Below are 23545 nucleotides of genomic sequence, written 5' to 3' on the forward strand. Positions count from 1 at the left end.
TGTCTGAAAGTTTCGATTTTCTTGCCTCTAGATGGTAAAAGCCATCCAGGTTCTGCGTATTCATCTTCTTGAGCTGGAAAAGGTTAATGAACTCTGCAAAGATTTCTGCAGTCGCTATATTGCTTGTCTAAAAACGAAGATGAACAGCGAGACTCTCCTGAGTGGGGAACCCGGCAGCCCATACTCCCCCGTCCAGTCCCAGGTATTTACGTCAGGGCTGCACGCCTGTTGGGTCACTGCAGTGTCGGCAGGGGTGAAGCATATCCAAGGCCACCAGCCCTGTCAAGATCGGGGTGGGCGGGGGCTGTACTCGGCTGTCCTGCTCTGAGGAGCCCGCAGGTCTCTGAACATGGCCTGTGCTGGGAACACACATGGCCCCTCAGGCCGGAGAGACCTCCTGCCTGGGCTCCACGCCGTGAACCAAGTGGGCCTGACTGCATCCTACCCCAGAGCCCAAGGTGGAGCACCAGTCATTTCTTTGTTTCTCTTTTTGTAAATGAATGTATTAAATTGTGGTAAAGCACACAACACAGAATTGACCGCCTTGACCATTTTAGAGTGCACAGCTCGGGCGTTAAGCAGCCTCACAGGGTTCTGCAGCCATCCTCACCATCATCTCCAGAACATGCCATCTTCCCAGCTTGAAGCCCTGTCCCCGTGAAACAGACCCCTCGCCCTCCCCTCCCAGCCTGAAGCCCCGTCCCCATGAAACTGACCCCTCGCCCTCCCCTCCCAGCCTGAAGCCCCATCCCGGTGAAACTGACCCCTCGCCGTCCCCGCCCAGCCTGAAGCCCCATCCCCATGAAGCTGACTCCTCGCCCTCCCCACCCGCAGCCCCTGGCCCCTCCATCCAGCTTTATGTCTCCAGGAACTTGACTGATCTAGGTGCCTTGCGTGGGGGCAGTCATGCCGCGTGTTTCCTTCGTGTATTTTACTTACCATAATGTCCTCGAGTTCATCCACGTTGAGGCACTGTTGTATTTAGCCGCTGAAAGGGTGTGCTAACATTTCATTGTGATTGTCTTTCGCATTAGCCATCTTTTCATATGCTGATTTCCATCTGTGTATCCTCTTTGGTAGAATGTCTACTCACGTCTTTTGCCTATTTTCCAACTGGATTTTTTAAAAATTGTTGACCTTTGAACGTTCTAGATCCAAGTCCTTCATTAGATATATTGTTTGCCAATATTTTCTCCAAGTCTGTAGCTTATCTTGCATCCTTTTAATAGGGTCTTTTGCAGAGCAAGCCTTTTAAATTTTGATAAAGTCCTATTTATCAAATCTCCTTTTATGAGTCACACTTTCAGTGCCCTGTCTAAAAACTCTTTGTCTAACCCTAGATTCCAAAGATTTTTTTTCTCTTACATTTTTTTACTAAAAATTTTATATTTTACATTTAAACCTGTGACCCATTTTGAGGTTTGTTTTTATGCCGATGTTTGTCCATTCACTCCAGCGCCATTTGTTGAAAAGGCTATACTTACTCCATGGAATTACCTGTGCACTATTGTCAAAAATTAGTAGGGTATATTAGTAGGGCCCATTTCTGTGTTCTCTGTTACATGTATCTAGACTGTCTAGTCTTGATTCCTGCTGCTATATGTGTCTCAAAACTGGGTAGGTCGATTTCTCCTAGTTTATTCTTTCTCAAAATTATTTTTGGTATTCTAGTTCCTTTGCCTTTCCTTATAAATTTTATAATTATTGTTGTTCAATTGCTAAGTCGTGTCTGACTCTTTTCGACCCTATGGACTGCAGTATTCCAGGCTTCCCTGTTCTTCACTATCTCCTGGGGTTTGCTCAAACTCATGTCCATTGAATCGATGATGCCATTCAGCCACCCCAGCCTCTGTTGCCCCCTTCTCCTCCTACCCTCAGTATTTCCCAACATCAGGGTCTTTTCTAGTTAGTTGACTCTTCCCATCAGGTGGCCAAAGTGCTGGAACTTCAGCTTTAGTGTCAGACCTTCCAGTGAATATTCAGGGTTGATTTCCTATAAGATTGGCTGGTTTGATCTCCTTGCCATCCAAGGGACTCTCAAGAGTCCTCTCCAACACCACAGTTCAAAAGCACCAATTCTTCAGTGCTCAGGTTTCTTTATGGTCCAACTCTCACATCCATACATAACTACTGGAAAAACCGTAGCTTTGACTAGACAGAGCAAGTGTCTTTTAATTTTGTGGCTGCGGTCACCATCTGCAGTGATTTTGGAGCCCAGGAAAAGTCTGTCACTGCTTCCATTTTTCCCCCTTCTATTTGTCATTAAGTGATGGGACAGGAAGCCATGATCTTAGTTTTAGTTATCTTTTTTGGTACAGTCTTTGGCTAACTTTGGTATCAAATGAATTGGAGAGTATTCCCTCCTCTTCTGTTTTCTGGAAGAGATATAGAACTGCTGTTAATTCTTCTTTAAATGCTTGACAGAATTCTCCAGTGACACTACCTAGACCTGGAGATTTCTTTTTGTGGAGTTTTAAAATTACTAATTCAGTTTCATTAGTTATAGGGCTATTCAGATTATCTGTTTCATGCTGCACTTTGCACTTTGCAGATGTCAAATTTATGTGTGTTGAGTTGTTTACAGTAGTATTCCTTTTTCATCTTTTGATGTCTTTAGGGTCTTTTTAGGCCCTGTTTCATTCCCAATATTGGTAATTTGTTTTTTCTCTCTCTCTCTTTTTTTTTTCTGTCAGTCTTACTAGGGATTTGTCAGTGTATTGATCTTTGCAAAGAACCAGCTCTTATCTCTGCTTTGTCTGTTTTTCTATTTTCAATTTCATTGTTTCTGTTTTCATCTTTATTGTTTCCTTCCTTCTGCTTGCTTTGGTCTCATTTGGCTCCTCTTTTTCTATGTTCCTGATGTGGGAGCTTAGATGACTGACTTAGATGGCTTTATATTTATGTAGCAAAACTTGATGTGGACTGACCAGAGCTTTTATGTTCAAGCCGATGCGATGGCGCACAGAGGAATTGCCTCTGAAGGACACCCACAGAGGCTGCTCAGCCCCTCAAACGTCTGGGTGCCTGCTCTGTGCCAAGCCAGCGCTGGAAGCCAGGTGCAGAGAGCCTGTCCTCTGTCAACTCCCAGGGAAGCCATCACAGAAAACGGATAAATTAGCCCATTTGGATCTGACCTCAGATGAGTAGATCCTCCAGTGTGGTGTTAGAGACATTTGCATGGCTCTTGCAGTGGGCCAGGTGCAGACCCAGCGCCCCACACACCTGAACCCCGGGGGCTCTGATGTGCTCTGCGCAGTGGGAAGGGCAGGCACAGACTCTGCTGCCCCAGGGTGCGCCCCCACCCTCCACCCCCCGCCACAGCCCCAGCCTGTGGCATCGTCTTCTGAATAGTTTATCTTGTCCAGAAGGCTTTGGTTCTTGGAAAACTCTGAGCTAAGTTGAATGGAAAAGGTGTGTCATGAGATCAGGTAATTTTTGTCTTCCTAATTATATCTCCAGGGCCATAGGATGTGTGTAGTATGCTGATGAGGTGAAAGATAATCTTTGGAAGCTAAATTCAAAGTCCTGTCTCAGTATTGATCATCATATTTAACAGTCAGGTTTGCATCTGTTGGTTTCCAGATACGGATGTAGCACTTACCTTGTGAAGACTTGTCATCTGATGATGCTCTTTGCTCAAGCATCTTTCCTCTATTAATGATGCCTTTATGCCACTTGCTGTGAAGTGTTAACCATGGGTTTTCTGATTTCTGATAACCTCTTCGCTGTGTGTTTCTGACTTGCAGCAGATTCAAAGTGCCATCACAGGCACTCTTAGCCCCCAAGGAATCGTGGTGCCAGCATCCGCTTTGCAGCAGGGGAATGTCACCATGGCAACAGTGGCAGGTACGGTGATAGAGAAAGAGACACTTTCCTTCAGCTTTTGCAGAAACAAGTCCTTCATATTAGAATGAAGCAGCACATAACCAAGGTTTCTAATTAATGCCAATTCCCAGTACAGGACCACCAGCATCTAGATCTCTTTGAATGTCTGGTTCTTGTTAATTCTCAGTAACAAATATATTATGCAAACTGTGTTTCCCTGTCAAAAAATATGGGAAGGAAAGGTTTTATGTAGAAGTTGAAAATACATAGCAAAACCACCTGAAAGTTTTAAATAGCACAGTTTTTAATTGTCCTCCTAGCAGCACCTGGAAAATCTTAAGTTGAGTTTTCCAAATTTGCTGGCATATTGAGTGCAACACTTTCATGGCATCATCTTTTGGGATTTGAAATATCTCAGCTGGAATTCTGTAAGTCGTATTGTTAATTGATGACAAGGAGTGAAAATGCAGTCTTAATGTTGGGATTACCTGTTCTTGATGCACCAAGGAACTGTAGACTCTGTCCTCCTTCCTGTGATGGTTTTTAGTAGACATTGCACGTCAGAACCATCATGAAAAGGGCAAGCGCGCTGAAGGAGGGAGTGAAATTGATGCTGAACCCCCCACATAATCGCACAAAAGGAAACCTCCCCGGGAAGATGAAAGCACATTGGATGAAAGAAACAACTAGAGTAAAAAGAACTGTGATCTCAGACCTTTGCCTGAGTCCTTTAAGACGTGCCAGGAAATAGAGACGCGCCAAGGAAGGGGCTCACGGACTCCCCACCTCCCCCAGCCGCCCCCCACACTGTGTCACGAGGAGCCCTGGCTGCGCTCCGCCCCACCCTGGGAGTGACAGGTCAACTAGCAAGGTGCTGGTGACCGTCTGAAATGATTTTCAAAGCCCGTAAGCTACGACTTCATTCTTCCATGGGTACGCTGAGCACGGTGCGCACTGCTGAGGCTTGGGGCGATTTAACTGCTCTTGTCCTTTCCAGGGGGCGCAGTCTATCAGCCTGTCACAGTTGTCACTCCCCAAGGCCAAGTGGTGACACAGGCATTGTCGCCTGGCACCATCCGGATCCAGAACTCCCAGGTGCGTGCAAGGGGCTGCGCGGGCTGTGGGTGAGTGCGTGTTCCAGTGTGGGGGCACAGGTGGAGCTGGGCTCAAGCTCTGCCCTCTGCATGAAGGTCATTGTCCCAGACCTGCTTCCTCAGGTACTTCCCAGTTAATCTGAATGTCCATGTTGCCTGTCTTTTTCACTTTTCATCTGCCTTAGTGTTGCAAAGTTCAGAGAAGCCTAAGGAAGGAGGAAAAGGTCGCTCAGGACCCCTCCCCACCACGTGGTGCTGTGCAGCTGTCTCCACTGCTGGAGAGTGGAGGCTGTGTAGACGCATCCTTCCCAGACCCCCGGAGGCTCATGGCAGACTGCAGGCTTCTAGCTGAGGGCGTGGGGTTGGGCTTGCGGTAGTGGCGGTGCTAAGATGCTGTGGTGTGCCCACCTTGAAGTCCTCCTGCCCTCTCTGTGCCTTTGTGATGAAATAAGGCCAGTCTCCTTTCTATTTTAGACACACACGCAGTTGTTTTTTTTTTTCTCCCCCACTTCGCTGAGTTTACATCAGAAGCAGTGTTTCTGTTATCAGTACTTATTTCAGACCATTGTTTACATTAGTTCTCTTTGGCCTGCACGGATGTCTTCTACGTCCTTATTGGCCACTTTGAGGCCCAGCCCTAGGCATGTCAACGTTTTCCTAACTCAGAAGCAGGTATGAGAAGGCCTGGGCAAGGGGCCTGCTGGGCCCATGGGCCCACGACACGAGGTGGCTGCCCAGGCCCAGCAGTGGGGAGAGTGGGCCTAGGCCCCCTGGCACCCTTCCTCCACTGCCCTGCCGCGAGCCTGCTTTCCCTGAAGTTTTCCATTTACAACGGCTCTGAACATAGAGCTGGCTTGCAGAGCATTTCCTAGCATCATAGCGAAGAATTAGAGGAAGAGCACTCTTAAATCACGTGCTTATTTGTTTTGTAGAGGTTCATTCGTGCTGTCAATTAAGGGAGAATATGAGTTTTCCTCTGGTTTACAGAGCAGACGTGCAGAGTGTGGGTGGGGTCAGTGGAGCCCCTTCTAACATGCAGCGTGGCTGACGAGCGAGCCCCCCTGCCCTAGTCCTGGCCAGCCCCACACGCCCTCCCCCACCCTTGTCCCCTCCCTGCCATGTCCCGGGTGTCTGTCACTGCCAGGGCATCAGGGCTAGGAGCAGAGAAACAAGCCCCATGGGCTTTCTCACAGAAGAGTAAATAGATTTGACGGGGGCCCTGGTGGGGTGTGCTGGGATTAATAAAACCTGTAGATTTGCGTATATGGTTCTATCAGAACTATTTGGGCTGCTCTGTGCCAGGCACTGCCGGGGACCTTGCATCCTTCAGTCTGGGACATTTCCCTGGACTCTCTGACACCTCCACCCCCATGCACATCCTCTCCTTCCAGAGCCCTTACTAACTGGACACGCGACCTGCTAAGCTGAGTCTACTGATTTTTCTGTATTGCAGTCTTTGTGTTCCCACTGTCCACTTTTTGTCTACATTCTGAGAAATTTCCTTTTATCTTCTGACCCATCTATTAAGTTTAAAATACTAAGCATAGCTTTAATTTCTAAGACTTTTCTTAGCCCTCTGTGGTTTGTTTTTTTTTTTGAAATCACATCCGTGAAGCTCCCCTGTCCATTTCCTCTGCATCACACCTGGTTCGTTGCATTGGTGTTTGCGGTTTGTGATAGAGGCTTTTGGGTGTCTGGGGAGAGTTGAGTGTTCTTCTCAGTATAAACGTGAATGCTGTCTGCTGCTTGCCAGGTTGTGGGCCGTGGCAGCTGGCTTTTCTGTGGCCTGACCTCCAAATTCTGCCCTCCTTCTTGTGCAGTTTTGCTGGAGCAGACTTAGATTTCTTGCTTGGGGGAGGGGCAGTACTGTGTGGGGGTCTTGCACTTCCGTGCAAACCTTCCTCACCCTCTTTCTAGCCTTGCCCCCCCCAACTCCTGCCCTCCAGCTGTGCTCAGGCTGCAGCCTCTGTTCTGTTTCTTTGGGGAGATGCCCCGAGTCCCTGAAGGGCTGGGGCCGATTGGTCATCCACTGAGACTGATGTGGGTGGTCGGGGTCTCACTCCTGCTTAAGTTTTCACCCAGGTTCCTAGGCTTATAAATCCCCCTGCCACGTGCAGACCCAGGCAGTGCTGGAGGGCAGCAGGCTGGGCGTGCTGGTCCCCTCGCAGGCCCTCAGCCTGGTTGCCTCCCCAGACCCTCTTGGTGGTGCCCGTGAAGTCGAGACATAGCCAGCTGTCACTTTCCCTGTTCATGAAGCCACATATGCTTTTACCCTGCACAAGAAAAGCGACACCGAACTGGAGCCCGTGTCAGATTTCATGAAGAAGGCCGTAAATGAGGCAGGCACATCTCAGGCTCCATTCCAGCCCCAGTGGAACTAGTTTTAAAAGTCCATTTTCCATGTGCGCACGCACGTGAGTGTACAGGCAATGCTTCATACTACCCAGTCCTTCAGTAAAAGCACACATGCATCCCAGAAAATAGTTATGCTCACGGTAGTAATCTTGAGTTTTCAGAAATTTTAGATACAGTTAATGGTTGTAATGTCTCCTTTAAGTCATAATTTCTGTTTAAATGTTGGCATTCATTTACCCAAAATAATATAAATCCGGAGGAAGTACAAGTAATATAGTGAAAATATATTTCACTCTCCAAAATGAACTTCCAAATCCTATACACTATGTTAATGACTATATGAACTGAAACTGACCTGCAGAAGCTACTGCATATTTTTTACATATAAAGGTTGCCTCATCCATAAGTTCCAAGTTAAAGCACAGATCCCAGCGGCAAGGCTCTGCTGCGCCAGTGTGGAGGCCACCACATGGGCCATGGTTTTGGCCCTGGTCTGGGTGATGAACACCATGGCCCCATGTCTCTGCAGCAGCTGGGAGTGAGGTGCCGCCCGGCGCGGGCGCGGGGACCCAAGCTCTCCCCCTGTGTTTATGTGGCAGGACCCCCATCTGAGGGGTGTTACACATGCATCCTCTTCCTTCCGAGATGGAATGAGCAGGCATCTCGTACTCAGCTCAGGGCAAGGGAGGCCGTGTCTCAGATGGCTGTGGAGCCGTCTGGGCCGAGGTCGCCAGGCCCTCCAGCCCCTCTGTCCACACTTCCTTCCTGTTCTCCTGGCCTGGCTCCTCTAGTTAGTGGCACTTCTGGCTTCCCTGTCCTTTCTCATTGGTTGCTTTTAGGCTAGGAAATGGGCTGTTGCTAGAGGCAGAGAGATGAGGACAGGTATGCACAAGAAGAGGCTAACCTGTCTGCAGAGGGGGATACTCTTCAGAGCGGATGACTCGGTTAACTTCTCAGTGCCCGTCCCACCTGCCTCACTCACTATAGCTGAGACACGAGCGTAAATAGTTACAATGTGGGGACCAAATCCTCAGAAAATTAACCCATATGGAGTCCAAGTGTTTGTGCCTGTACTATAAATAAGTTGTTTACCCAGAAGAGCCTTGGCTGTTCTCGCCACCTACAGTCATAAGCCAATTGGATTTGCCATCACGTTCTATGCTGTCTAACGTTATTTTCAATTGTTTAAAAGCTTCAGTTACAGTTAAACCAAGATCTCAGCATCTTGCATCAAGATGACGGCTCATCTAAGAACAAGAGGGGGGTCCTGCCAAAGCACGCCACCAACGTGATGCGGTCCTGGCTCTTTCAGCACATCGGGGTGAGAACAGACGCGACTGCCCCGTGAGCACGGCTTCGGATGCTTTCTTTCTGCTTATTGTCCAGGAAACATTGACTTACATGGGCTGGTAGGCCAGGTTTTAAGAGTCGGTGTTTTATTGACTGCCCATAGTGCATAGACCATGAGACAGAAGGGGGGCTACCCAGAATTGGAGGAAAGGCTTCAGGAAACGGAAATCAACCAGGGATACCACTAGTGAGAGGGAATCCCTGAGTTCAGCCGACATTAACAGTGCCTGAGCCTGAGAGAACTGCCTGGGGAACATACCTGGGGGAGGTGAGGCTGATTAGAGAAGCAGGCAGAGAAATGGTGCTCTCAGGCAAAACCTTGCAAAATAGTTATGTTTTATGTATGTTATGGGCTTCCCTGGTGGCTCAGACTGTAAAGAATGCCTGCAATGTGGGAGACCCAGGTTCGATCCCTGGGTTAGGAAGATCCGCTGGAGAAGAAAATGGCAACCCACTCCAGTATTCCTGCCTGGAGAATTCCATGGGCAGAATTACAGTCCATGGGGGTCACAAAGAGTCAGACACGACTGAGCAACTAACACTTTCAATACTTTATGTATGTTGGATTTGAAAGGGAGGTGAGGAGTTGAGCTTGTGGGCAGAGTGATTGGCAGTTGGGCTATTGACTGTGAAGCGGAGCTTGGTCTGTTGATTTCACAGGAAGACTCGCTCATGACCCACCCAAGCTGCAGTCCTCACGCCCCTGACTCAGGAGAGGGGGTGACCCCGAGTAGTTTTCAGGGATGACAGTGGTCTAGCTGCTGGGTCGGGAAGGACAGGCTGACCTTTAGGGGGTCGGGGGAGGTGGAAGGGGGTTGGGGTAGGAAAGTGCTCACCCACTGAGTTACAGCCTGTCCAGGTGGAGGATTGGGGCAGGGGGGCTTGTGGGCAGATGCGGAGGCTGCCTCTGGCATCCAGAGGGGCAGGAGGCCAGGAAGGCTGGCAGGAAGCCCCTCTCCACCAGGCATTTCCGTCCACGAGGTTTTCCTTCCACGGTCCTGCCCGGGGCTGCTCCTGAGCTGAGCCGGTGGGCCCAGACCTGCCCCTCGGCATCACGACAGTCATCACCCCCTGCAGCCGCATCCTCACTGCCCCCGCCTCCTTGCCTCTGCCCAGTGCACCTTGGTGCCCTCAGGTCTCTATAGTCCCCCTCACCCACCAGAGGTGCCCGCCGCCTGGGCTAAGGCCAAGGTTGTTCCTTGGCGGCGTCTTTGTCCTCCCTCGACTGGGAGCCCCAAGGCCAGCGCCCAGATGTCGCCTTGTGTCCCCCTGGGGCTTGGCCCTGCTCCCTGCTAAGCCTCTTTCCTCTGCCTGGGTCAGGCTCTGCGCGCTGGGCCCCGGTGGGAGGGCGCAGCTCACGCACACGTGTGGAAGGAGAACACTGCTGTTTGCTGCAGTACAGCCTCATGGGGAAGTTGGTCTTAGAAAAAGTCAGAAGGAAACGGAGATTTCATGGCTAGAGGGTCACAGTGATGTTCATTATAATAATGGGGAATGAGGTGGTGTGTGAATCAGGACCCGTGGATTTGATGGAAGGTTGTGCAGCTAGTTAACACGGCGAATGAGGGCCCAAAGCACCAGAAGCTTAGGTACCTGGTGAGAAAGCAGATCGTACATGTTTCTAATACACTGTGATTATTAGAGCTAGTGAGTATGTCTGTAATGTAGTGATTGGACTATTACACACATAATGGAATTGGGTTTTTTCCTATTGTTTCCTTTAATGTATTAATCATTTCTAAAATAGACCTTGCTCATAGGTTCATTTTAAAATGCCAATTTTTTTCCCGTGTAAACATTTTCTATGTCTTATTTCCCTCGTTTCCTGTAAATATTATCCTCCCTTTGTGGTTTTTCCTCACACTCTAGGCAGAAGTTGTTACTTTTTTTTTTTTCCTGGTTTGTGTACTTGCTTCCTGTCACGTTTTTATTTTATGAGCTTTTTAGAGGACAAGAACAATATTTCTGTTCCCAGAAGCTCTCAGTTGGCTCCATGTGTGCTCCTGTGGAATGAAAGTGAGTTACTGTCACTCAGTGTGAGGCATGGAGTGCTGCTGAGATGAATCTGCTGCTGTTCCGTTGTCCCCAGGATACACAGTGACTTTTCCAACACAGGATGCTCACTTAAGAACTGAAACACACTCCCACCTCCTTCTTTGTTGGCACTGTCCACTCTCTGAGGTCCTGGTCGGTGCAAAATGAGGGACTTGAGCGCATGTAGGTTTTACAGTAGGTGTCTCTCTGGTCCCCCATGCAGACGATAGTCACCTCTGGACATGTTATTCCTGTAGATAGAAATTACCTTCCTTTGGTGCTTCTGTGAATTTTGATACAAGCATATCACACTTCTCAGATGTCATGATTTCTGAGAATTGAAGGTTTGTGGCAGCTCAGCGTGAATCAGATCTGTTGGTGCTGTTCCTGACAGCATGTGGTCACTCTGTGTCTCTGGATCATGTTTTGGTAATTCTCGCAATATTTACTTCAAACTCTTTCATCATTATTTTATTTGTTATGATGGTCTGTGCTCAGTCATTTTTAATGTGACTGTTGTGAAAAGGCAATGGCACCCCACTCCAGTACTCTTGCCTGGAAAATCCCATGGATGGAGGAGCCTGGTAGGCTGCAGTCCATGGGATCGCTAAGAGTCGGACACGACTGAGCGACTTCACTTTCACTTTTTCACTTTCATGCACTGGAGAAGGAAATGGCAACCCACTCCAGTGTTCTTGCCTGGAGAATCCCAGGGGCTGGAGAGCCTGGTGGGCTGATGTCTATGGGGTCACACAGAGTCGGACATGACTGAAGTGACTTAGCAGTTGTGAAAAGATCATGACTCGCTGACGAATCAGATGATGGTTAGTGATTTTTATCAATAAAGTTTCTTCTAATTAAGGTGTGTACTTTTTTTTGGACAAAAATGCTTATTACACACTTACTGGACTACAGTATAGTGTAAACACAACTTATATACATTTTTGGAAGCAGAACAATTTGTGGCCCACTTTATTGCAATGTTCGATTTAATGAGGTAGTGTGGAACTGAACCTGCAGTATTTCCTAGGTGTGTCTGTATTTACTTCTGGTTTAATTCTGTTTTTTCTAAGCGACATATCTCAGTCATCCATGAAAGAAAGAGGAAATAGCAGACACCCCTTCCCCAGCCCCGAGCTGAGCTCTCTGCCGACAGCACTCGTTAGCCTAGCAGAGGTGACCGCAGTGCATCCCGGTCCACTTCATGCTCACAGTTCCCGTGACAGAATGTGTCACCTGGACGTGATGGCCTGGGGCAGTCTGTCCGGGCCTCTTCCTGCCGCCTCCTGTTCCACCAGCCCTGGATGGGGAGGGTGTGCCCTGCCCTGCTTGGGTTCCTCGTCTGTGAGTGTGCAGAATCAGTGGATTCCTATGTAGGATGTACACAGGTGATCACATTATTTGTTGTGTTGTGGGTCAAAACACAGCCATTTATCTGCTTTAAATGGATTCAGTTTATGGTTCTGAAATGACAGCTGTGAAGCTGATAGAAGAACCGTGGGCTGTATCGGGTGCTTAGAACAGCGCCTGGCAGAGCCCCCGGAGTCCCTCCACTTCCAGTGCTCTTATCGGGTGCTTAGAACAGCGCCTGGCAGAGCCCCCAGAGTCCCTCCACTTCCAGTGCTCTTATCGGGTGCTTAGAACAGCGCCTGGCAGAGCCCCCGGAGTCCCTCCACTTCCAGTGCTCTTACCTGCATCTCTTACCTTCCCTGTGGCCTTTGAGCCAGACTCCCGTCTGGACAACACCTCTGCCTGGGCTTCCACCAGCTGCTGCAACACCTGTGTTCTTGGGCAACTGGGAGAAAGGCTTCATTATGTTTTAGGCATTTCTGGAAACAAATATAAGACTAAAGTTTTAGCTAAAAGCACTGTTCATACCAGTTTTTACTAACGATTATTTGTGTGCTTCTGTTTCACCAGGGTGGGCTTGAATTCCTTTTTAAACACTAAAGTTCACGGTGACACTCCTTTTTATTTTCAGCATCCATACCCAACAGAAGATGAAAAAAAACAGATTGCTGCTCAGACAAACTTGACACTACTCCAAGTTAACAACTGGTAAGACGCGCCCACTTTCTGAGACTCTGCTGTCAGCCGCACACCAGTGATAGTACAGTCTGGGTGAATTACACGAGCATTCCTCTGTTATCAGAGTCTGGGATTGGCGGCAGGACACTTAAGCATAAATCGCACACACTCACCTAAGTTTTGTGACCGATGCCCAAGGACTTTTCACTATGATGTATTTGCTCAATCAGAAACGCGTTTCTCCAGGGCCTCCCCCCACCCCCCTTAAACCGTGATGTTTTGTGGACGAGTTTCCCTGGGCTGTGGACAGCCGAGGTGAGTTCACCTGATCACTGGTGGCCCCCACCCCGCCCTTTTGAGACCCTGTATCCTTTGTTCAACGGTGATGTGGGGAGGCAGCCCCCGAGCTGGCCGGCCACAGTGGCCCTGCCCCAGCAGGCCTAAGGGGTCCTGAGAAGGAAACGTGTGCTTTATACAGGGAGCACCTGTCGTGGCTCTGGCGTCACGTGTCACTGTGGACACTTGGATCCTGACCACGTGTTCCCCTTAAATTAGAGGCGCTGGTGTCACAAAGTGGTGGTGGCCTCTGAGCGTGCACTTGCATCCCACTTTTAGTCGTTGGCCTCTTTTTTTACTATTTTACTCATCATTCAGACATAGGAAATGATTTCAGCTTAATAGCATTGGCATGTGTAAAAGAAGACAGTTTCTACCACTTGTAAACATTGCTGTATTTTCATTTTAACTGTTAAAATTTAAATTTGAAGATCAGGTAGATTCCAGTGTAAACAATAAAAATTTTCCATTTTGTGCAGTTATACATGCGGGAGGTATGCTTTGGCACTGCATGAAGTGTTTCTCCTATCTTGCCTTTGAGCTATTATTTTTGACTTAAGTGGCAACTATAAGCCATGGTGCTGGATTATTTCCTGTTGGATCTTTTAAACAGAGCGTTAACAAGAGTTGAAAGGCGTTGAGTGTTTCGTTGCTGTGAGTTTTGAGTCTTTCTCTGTCATAGTCTCCACTGTCTTCATGGCATCCCATTCAGAAACTGTGTTTTGGTTCAGTGACTGACGGATGGGTCACGGACAGAGGACAGAGCGATGTCTCTGGATGTGCTGATGGTTGGCGGCTTGTCAGCCTCTTCACCTGTGGGCCCCTGCTGTTCCTAACTTGCTCCTCTGTGCTATTCACAGAATTGTCTTTTCTAGAAGGTTTGACCTCAGCTTTTCATTTTAAAATTAATAACAATTTAATACATGTCTTTTATAAATTCTAAAATTTCTAAAGTCTTCTAGTGGCTATTTTTTACCTTTTATGACTTTCCTTTTATATTTGCAAAAATTGTATTTTGGAGTGAATTTGGACACACCCATCATTAGCTCACGCCTGTGCCTTGTAGAAGCTTTGACGGAGGACAGACAGACGTAGAGATGGCAGCGGGCTTCCCTCCCAGGTCATGCTGGGGTCTGTGGCGTGCCGAGGGGCTGTTGTGACCCTTCAGTCCGGCTCACACTCAGCCGCAGGGACCAGCGACAGTCTCTGAACAAAGCTCTGTAGTGTCAGCCTGTTCATATCTATTATTAGAATATGTCCTTGGGCAATTGGAGATTTTTTGAATCTTAGTATTTTACAATTAGGCAGCCTCAGAGCCGGACATCTGTCCACACTCAGGGCCTAACCGGGTGGGCGCTCAGAGACGCACCGCCTGCGGGCCTCGGGTCGGAGGCTGCAGGGTGCCTGGTTCTGCTGCTCTACCCTGCCACTTCCTTAGAGAAGGGCATGTCACATCCACAGTTTGAACAGCATCCTCTGTGTCATCGTGAATACCCAATTCACAGACGTGGATAAATCAGAGTGGAGAAAAGACGCTGTGGGACAGTCTGTCTTTATTCAAGTGAATTACTCTAAAAACAGCCCTACTCTCTGGAAGTTTAGATGAGATGCTTGGCGTTACTCTTAAGCACTTCTTACAGCAGGGAATACGTGGTCACATTCATGTGGTTTGTGAAGCATCTGGCCTGTCATTGAGGCCACAGGGCCTTGGAAAGGCCATTTTGACATGAGTATTTCCTTCACGCAGGTTCATCAACGCAAGAAGACGAATCCTACAGCCGATGTTGGATTCTAGTTGCTCAGAAACTCCAAAAACAAAGAAAAAAACTGCTCAGAACAGACCCGTCCAGAGGTTTTGGCCTGACTCCATTGCCTCGGGAGCAGCACAGCCAGCCGCCAGTGAGCTGACTGTGTCTGAAGGTGGGCACCGGGCTGGGCGACCCTGTCTTGCGGGTGCGGGTGAGGCGGTAAACCAGGGGCAGGCAGCAGTCTTTACTGCGTCTGACCGTGGGGACAGTGCTGGTCCAGGCGCCCGTCAGCAGTACAGGTGTGCCCAGGAGAGGGGAGTGCACGGCCAGACGCCCAAGGCCGCTCCTGTCTCTCTCTGCCCCTCCTGCTTCAGTGCAGGGTGTGTGTGCGTGTCATGCGCCCACTGCCTGGTATTTCACCCTGTGTCCCCTCAGGCTTCATCCAGCTGTGTGGTTTCCTGGCACAGAGCCTTCACGGCCCAGCATTTCTAGTCCGCGTCCCACTCGAGGGTACCTGGTGGTTCCCACTCCCCGATGTTGGGCTGGAGCACAGGAGCATGTGTCTCGGGTGTCCACTTTCCCTCGCAGACTGGCCTGCCGTCCTCTGACCTCAGTCCCTCCACCCCTGCCTGTCCTCTGAGGCCTCTCCCCTGTGTCCTGGGTCCCTTGTCCTCTGTGTAACGCTTGCTTTCCACCCCAGGCATCTGTCCCCTTTACCATCCTGACCCTCAGACCCTCTCTAAACAGAGAGCTTAGCTTTGCAGGGTCTGGGACGATCCTAGTAGAGACATTCCTTAAATCCCTGTGGATGGTCCCAGAAACACAGCCAGGGGAAGACAGGATGCGCAGCCCAGCGGGCTGAACCCCGATGGCATGGTGACGCCGCTTTGTGCCACAGGGGCCGTCGTGACCATCACCGCACCCGTGAGCATGAACGTGGACAGCCTGCAGTCCCTGTCATCGGACGGGGCCACGCTGGCGGTGCAGCAGGTGATGATGGCCGAGCAGAGCGAGGACGACTCCGTGGACAGCACGGGGGACGGCGGGGCGGCACTGGCGCCCGGCCACCTGGGCGGGCTGGTCCTGGAGAACAGCGACTCCCTGCAGTAGGGCCTGGCCGCCGGCACCCCTTTTTATAGTTTGCACAGCAAACATTTTACACAGTTTTATTTCTAATATGTTTTATATGTAGGCATAGAAGAGTGCACTTTTGTATTTCATAGTAAGCTTCCAGGGCGTCTTTGCCGGTGCAGCAACTTCTTTCAAGGTGTGTGCGCGTGTGTGTGTGCACGTGTGTGTGTGTGCACGTGTGTGTGTGTGCGTGTGTGCGTGAGTTTTTAAGGGGATTCTTTAAAGGTTTAACGCTAAAAATGTGATGAATGACAAACGCCTTCCCCCACCCCATGAGCCCTAATTAGATGAAGGCCTAGCGCTGCCATTTTCTGAACAATTACACAGTTTAATTTCGTCCTGTGGTTAAGGCAGGTCTCAGGGGGCTGGCTCACCTGTCAGCCCCGGGATTAGGAAGAAGCCCCTGCACCTGGAGACCGCCCGTGCGAGGCGGGTGACAGCACAATAAACCGCGTGTGACCTGTGGTGGATGTGTGGCGACTCAGATGTGGTTCCGTTCTCATGTTCCGTGAGCCTGTGTCATTTGCTATATATGAAAAGAAACTCCTATTTTTACCTTGCTGGAATTATTGGATAAAAAGCTATTTTTATAAATTCCGTATGAATTGGATTATGACTATGTCAAGGGTAAATTCTAGAGGAGAAACAGTACACACTTATTGACTGTCTCAATTTGGAATGTTCTGAATTGGCCAAATTTGATGAACCTGCCCCCAGTTAGCTAGTATTCTGGTTCTCTGCTCTCCCAGGGTATTAATTCACATTTTCTACTATAAAAGAAACATCTATTTAATGAAATTTTGATATCTTCAAATTTTAGTCAATATGTTGCTCAGATTGCAATTTACACTTTAAACGTACGTCTCAAGGTATTTGCTAAGTAGGGCTTAGCTAAGTTAAGAAGTGGTAGCCAGTGGTCAGTTAAAAGCTTTTGCTGACTGTTTCCGTCTGATTTAAGTCTGACCATGGTTGAGTGGGGATGTGCCGTGTTAGCTGGGTGTTGTCTTAGGAGCTTTCGGTCAGCGTATGTTATGCATAGAACGTATGTCATAAACTTCTATCAAGTGTCCATCCTGTTGGCTCAGAGCAGGCAAAGAGCAGACCCTCGGCTTTGTTACACGATTAGTGCGTGTCCACTGCAGGATGGACAGGAACCGGCAGGGCCTGGGGGTGGGGTGCCGGCGGCTCGTCATCACTCGGTCGGTGGTTCATCCTCTGACTTGATCACATCACATCTGGATAATGGTGGGACTTCGGCTCCTGGTGACCAGATGGACCACAGAGCAGACTGGGTTTGTTTCCCTGGGTTTGGATTTGCATCTGCCAGTTTACTTTCAAGTGAGGCTTTTTCTCAGAGAGGAAACAGGACCTGGTTTCACAGAAGATGTCTCTGCGTCACCATCGGTGGGACACCGGAAGCCCTGAAGGACAGTCTAATGGTCGTCAGTTCCTGAAAGGCAGCGACAGTAATTGGTTGTGGACCAAGGCTACCCACGAGTGTTCTGAGCAAGTACAGATTTTTTTTCTGGAACTGACTTTTTCTTCCCAAATTATTAATAATTAAAATTAGTCATAGGAGAGTACTTCCTGGATAACTTAGAAGGAAGCAAGAAATACAGAGGAATTTCTTTTAAAATATTTCAGGAGATTTAAAAGAAAAACTTGACTCTCTTTTGGGGGAGAGAATAACATTTTTAAGCAGCTATTGTGTTCCTTTTAAACAATTTTATATATTTTAAGTCACATCTTTTAAACTATACCAGTTTGAAAGATTGTTTTAAGTCCAACAAAGTTAGGATTTAAGACGAGACCCTGTGGAAGCTGGCCAGCCACCTCCTCCCTCCCTCGCCTCCCTCTGTCCCTCTGACCTCAGGTTCAGGTTGGTGGTCACTCCTGGTCAGTTTCCCCAAGCAGAAATCCTGTTCCCTGGAGCCGGGGTGCTGGGCTCGGGCTGCACAGGCTGCAGCAGCGTGGACATGGGGCCACATCAGGGCCATGTTGGGGTCCGGCAGTCAGTGCCTGGGGTCGCAGTCCCTGCTCCCTGCAGCTGCAGTCTGCATCCTGGTTGCTACATTCAGAGGACTAGGGTAAAGATCATTCGAGAGGGGGCATTTCAAGCTCTTCCCATGAGTAACTAATGGAATCTTAACCCAACAGCCAGACTGTTTTGGTTCATAAGCCACTGTCTGGGGCATTGGTAGTTAGCTGGCACCTAATAAAGACCCATTTTCCAGCCCCTGGGGTTTTAAGAGCATCTGTGAGAGCACAACCCTGCTGAGCTCTCATCTTAAAGGAATTTGCTCTTGTTAAATTCTTTTCCCTGAAGGATGGTTTTGACTGTGTCTTGCAACCCAGGTTGAACGTGTCGAGTTACCTGCTGTTCAGCTCTTGAGCGGGTAGCAGATGGCTGGGCCATGTCCAGCCACACTCCAGCTGCCACAGTAATGCAGCTTTCGTGTTCTGATTCCAGAAATAAAACAGTGTAAGTGTTTGTCCAGCGTGCAACGTACGGTGGGCCACAGCCCCAGCTCGCTCAAAGACCACAGGGCCCTGATGCTGGAGCCGCCGTGGCCCGAGTCCCAGAGTCTTCTCCACATAACCTGGCCACGACCTGACCTGACTCTGACCGGGATGAGAAAGTGGGGGAACACCTTTTCTTTCAGACAAGCTCAGACATCCCGGGAAAGTGAGAACGGCCCGCCTCTGGTAGTTAGGGACAGAAAAAAAAACCCGCCACCCTCCCCTAATTGAGTTCTGTCTGGTCTGTGAACTGACAATCTTTAAATGTGAATGCTGTAACAATGTTTTCTTGGATTGTTGTCTTTGAAAGGGATTTTTGTGAAGCAACTGATTTATCAAAGCAAAAAAATTAAAAACAGAAACATGCTTCATGGACGTTTTATTTTCTAAAACTCATGTCACCACAGATGCTTTTCCATTTTAAGGACAACATTCAGATGTTGACATGTTTGCTGGTGACACTTGGGGTTTGTTGTGACCCCCACAGATTCTAAAAAATCAGGATTGCTCCACTCTGGAGCACTCAGGCCCATTTGCATCTTCAAAAATGTTTTCTAAGTTTCTTGAGGTAGTCACTGGTTTTCCATGAAAAAAAAAAAATGGAAAGCTTCAGTTTGTTTTTTATTGTAGTTCACCCTAAATCTAATTATTCTGATAGTAATGAGAAGAAAACAATTCATCAGTAAGGTATTACCTTTTGTAGTTCATAATGTGAAATTTCCTGCCAGTAAATTCCCGGTTGCGCTGAAGAGTCCATTAAACCACTATCAGAGAGTTTTAACTGCCAAACTGTTTATACGTAGAGGCTAATGTTTGTATGTAGAGGCTTAAGTCTGCAGGCTAAAGTATTTTTTTTAAGTGCATGTAAAATTGTGGACTTGGCTGGAGTGAGGAATGACCGTGGTGAAGTGTGTTGTTTTAAGACATGCTTCTCATGGATTTGACAGAAGACAGTCCCTCTGTTCTGTCTCAAACTCCTTCAGGTCAGAGGTGAGAGGGTGGGTGTGAAATTTTACCCAGTGAGACCTTGGCCCAGCCTTCAGCCCCTAAGTGCTTCCTTCATATCAAGAAGTTGGTTTATAAGATTTAGTGTAGCTCAAAGTAATACTTGACTAATAATATTCTCTGAAAAGAGAAATGAGTAAATAACAATCTGGGGGTTGCCCCAGTGGTCCAGTGGTTAAGGATCCGCCTGCCAATGCAGGGGACCTGGGATGGATCCCTGGTTCAGGAAGATTGTGCGTAGAGAGGAGCAGCTAAGCCCGTGTGCCCAGGGCCCATGCTGCGACAGGACCCACTATAATGAGAAACCTGCACACCACAGCTGTTAATAGAGAAAGCCCGAGCACAGCAACAAAGACCCAGCATGGCCAAAAATAAACAACATTTTTAAAAAGCAATGACCTGGCAAATCCTGAAAATAACTGTACTTGGGCCAAATATTCGGTGTTTTGCATTCTGTTGTATTATGCAGATGTCCTAAATAATGTACATTATGTTTAGCCCACGAGCTGTGCTCTATACCCTCTAAGAAGAAATTCTTTGCACAAATTATTTTTGCCATTTTACAGACAGACCCTCTTATTTTCACTAAGACCTAAGATCTCCGTACCATTTTTAACCTAAAATTCGTTAAACAGTAGAGCTATCGCTTAATGACAATGAATGCCGGCTTAGGGGACAGGCGTCTCAACCTACGGCCAGTTTCCAGTGACGACTCTGCTCATCACACTGACCCCCAGGCCCAGGGCCGGCCTCAGCAAAGCAGGGCCCCGGTATGTCTCATCTCTAATTGGTCTAAAAATAACTAGTTAGTGTTTCTTAACTAAATGATTTGGTGAGTAATTTACATACAAATGATATTGAGGCATTGTCTCATACAAGTGCTCCCACTTTTTATATCACTGTTGAACCAACCCAGAACTGGGCCCTGGGGGGAATCCCTGGGGGTCCGGTGATTAGGATTCAGTGCTTTCACTGCCCAGGGTCCAGATTCCGTCCCCCGTCAGGGAACCGAAATCGCACAAGCCACACCAGGTGAAGCCAAAAAATTAAATAAATGGAGGAGAAAAGAGACACTTTTAAAAAAATGCAATCTGTAAAAGCCAATGATGGGTTTAATATACAGGGATAAAGCAGGAATTCTTTGATTGCAGTATCTCTGAAAAGGAACATTTTAATGAAATTAGTGGCTTTAGTTGCTTATACATTTTTAGAAAATGGTTGGTAGAAAAAAATCGGGTATATTTTAAACATATTTTGCTTCACGTTAACTCAGTTTCCTTCCGATATTAACACCACGATCAGTCCGTGTCAGAGATAAGAGGTGAAGCCCTCAGTAGCGTATGCTCTGTGAGTGTGGACCTGAGTTTTCTAGCCAGAGAGTTCTGTTGGCAGGAGGACAGCCATAGAGCTGGAGGAAATGTTGCAGAAAGTGAAGCCAGAGGGGAGAGTTTAGAGGAGGAGCTGAGTGTGGAGGATACTGGATGGGAACCAGGGCGGCTTTGATCAGAGCAGCCTCACGGTATCAGGGCCAGGGCCAAGCCAGATGCAGGGGTCCTGGAGTAGGGGTGTGAAGCCAGCAGAAGGTAACATGGGAGCTGATCATAGCTGCTGCTGCTAAGTCACTTCAGTCGTGTCCAACTCTATGCAACCCCACAGACAGCAGCCCACCAGGCTCCCCCGTCCCTGGGATTCTCCAGGCAAGAACACTGGAGTGGGTTGCCATTTCCTTCTCCAATGCATGAAAGTGAAAAGTGAAAGTGAAGCCACTCAGTCATGTCTGGCTCTTAGCGACCCCATGGACTGCAGCCCACCAGGCTCCTCCCATGGGATTTTCCAGGCAAGAGTACTGGAGTGGGGTGCCATTGCCTTCTCCTGATCATAGCTACTCAGGGTGAAGAAGACCTATGAGACACGTGTGAGTCATCGGTGGAGGCCCTGGGAGATGCAGCCACATCAGGAGAAGGAGAGCCTGGACTATGAACAGGCGACCATCTGGGAGGAAGCCTTCTCCCTCTCTCTCTTTTTTAATGCTAAAGCTGGCAAGGAATTCACATTTAGGGTTAAGGGAGAATTGTTGGAAATCAGGAGAAAATGGCAGAGGATCTTAATAGCTCCCTGAAAAGAAAAGCCACGCGGCCAACAAGTGCATGAAGATGTTCTGGGCCTTGGCCTCATCAGAAACACATGCTTGGAGACCCGTGAGATGGCAGTTTATCTGGCCCTGCTGTTAGTGGGTGGCCCTACTGCTGGTTGCTGCTGGTGGGAGCATTGCTGGGGCGGTTGTCATGGAACCTAGCGGTCCCCAAGGAGATGAAGCTGGACTCTGTGGTCCTACAGGCTTCACCAGAAGGCTCCTACAGGGTCACATGGGACCTACAGCGATACACGTGGGTGCTATCTGTGGCCGCGAGAGTCACAGAAGCACCCTGGGGTCCCTGCCGAGTGGAGCAGCCGTGCAGTTGATGGAGAATGGGTGGCAGGCAGATACTCTCAGGTCTGGTTCTGAGGATGGATGGTTTTCTCTTCGCTGTATCTCCTGACTCCTGACCAAATGCCGGATGCTTTCTATAGAACAACAGAGACCAAAGCCAAGAGTCCTGGGCCCCGAAAGTGGACGCACCCTCCAGTTGGCCCGCAGTGTGGGGCTGAGTCCGTCTGCTGAGCTGACGAGCTGGGTGTGGGGTTTAGTTTCAGCATGGCTTTCATGGCCTTCCGATTCCTCCTGCCAGAAGGTCTCCCTCCGTGTTCGTGCCCCGCTTCCAGCTTTCAGTCGGCCCTGTGCACCTGTCCCCACCCTGGGGTGGGCCGTGTCTCTGCTCTCGTCCCCCGACCCTGGGTGGAGGAAGATGTTCTGATCTTGAGCAAGTCCTGTGTCCTGGGCCTCCAGGGTCAGCCTGGCCAGCGGTCTGGTCTCTCCTGTGTCTGCCGCAGCCCCTGTCGTGTATCGGGGTGGGGGCCTGGGGCCGAAAGGTTACACACTCCTACCCAGAAGCAGCAGTCTTCACCCAGGTTGCCTGGGGTGGGGGGCCAGTTTCCTCCCCCATTAAATTAAGGTTTTTGCTTCAAAGGAGGGAAGGGTCGGGGTGGTGGGTGGGGTTTCATGCCGGCTCACCCTGGGGGTTGAGGGGTCTCTCCAGTCCCATCCTGCACGCCTGTGAGATGATGCAGGGGGTGGTCCTCAAAGGCCAGGCTACCTCCTTTGTATCTACCCCCTCCTGAGTCTGTGCCCCACCCCCACCTGACTTGGAGGGGCTTGTCCCTCTTCAGAATTCAGTCACCTGGTTGCCTCACAGCCTCAGCTCTCTGAGTTCAAGAATAGTTAAAGATCTTGTAGATCCTCCACTTTTCCTTGTTGATAGGCTGTGAGTAGTGTTCTCATGGCTTCTACATCCAAAATGGAAGTGAGCCTCAAAACATGTACTGAAAACAAGATTTTAAGATCAGTTTGAGTGGAGAAAAAGGAAATAGAACCAGACCCATTTCACCATCCCATTTAGGTAAATGAGGAATGTAGAAAACACTATTTTTCAAGGATTGTGCCTTTCCAAAGGCACACACCCCAAGAAGGATGCCCAGGAGGGAGGGCATTAGGAGTGAGTAGGTCCTGAGGACCAGCCAGTCTCAGATGAGGTGGGGCCTTGTCCAAATTGAGGGTGGTGGGTGGCACGCACAGCGAGCTCTTCGCACCAGAGGCCAGGAATTAAATGTGAGAATCGAGAAGGGGAAAAACTGCTAGAAATCATTTTTATTCAGTGTTGAAGGGGCTGTCCAATGATCTCCCCCTTACTGTCGAGTGACTTAAAGCCGTTAGATCCTGGCTCTTTGCACTGGGATGTTACTCTTTGCAGCTGTGGGGTCTCAGCGGGTGAGTTTCCCAGTGGACACAATGGTATTTCCAGGTCCTGATGCTCTTCTAGAACTTCGTCCTCCAAGCAGGTCACCCTCTCTGGGAACCGGGTGAGGTCCGGTGCCGTCTTGATGTCAGGACAGGAGGCAATGGTTGTGTCGCTGGGGTCCGAGGTCAGAACAAACGTGGCCTTCGTCCTCGTGGAAATCTACCTCTCAGGACACGCGCCCTTGGGTCCCAGCCACCATGTGTAAGGAAGCCCAGGCCACCTG

The 23545-nt window shown here is 49.0% G+C and overlaps 1 protein-coding gene across 2 annotated transcripts in view; it reads left to right on the top strand.

Moving 5' to 3' along the window:
* The window catches only part of PKNOX1 (PBX/knotted 1 homeobox 1), a 45490-nt gene extending 28074 nt beyond the window's left edge, over positions 1 to 17416 (top strand). The window contains exons 6-12 of one of the 2 annotated variants that reach the window (XM_055569755.1): positions 32 to 202; positions 3750 to 3846; positions 4823 to 4920; positions 8467 to 8595; positions 12640 to 12716; positions 14770 to 14942; positions 15669 to 17416. In XM_055569755.1, coding sequence (XP_055425730.1) covers positions 32 to 202; positions 3750 to 3846; positions 4823 to 4920; positions 8467 to 8595; positions 12640 to 12716; positions 14770 to 14942; positions 15669 to 15880 — 957 coding nt within the window. In that variant the 3' untranslated portion in view covers positions 15881 to 17416. Of the gene's footprint in view, positions 1 to 31; positions 203 to 3746; positions 3847 to 4822; positions 4921 to 8466; positions 8596 to 12639; positions 12717 to 14769; positions 14943 to 15668 lie in introns of both variants that reach the window. The other variant, XM_055569754.1, reaches the window with a different exon arrangement.
* The last annotated feature ends 6129 nt before the right edge of the window (positions 17417 to 23545 follow it).

The sequence above is a fragment of the Bubalus kerabau genome, chromosome 2 (genome assembly GCF_029407905.1).
Source record: "Bubalus kerabau isolate K-KA32 ecotype Philippines breed swamp buffalo chromosome 2, PCC_UOA_SB_1v2, whole genome shotgun sequence".
NCBI classification, from domain to species: Eukaryota; Metazoa; Chordata; class Mammalia; order Artiodactyla; family Bovidae; genus Bubalus; species Bubalus kerabau.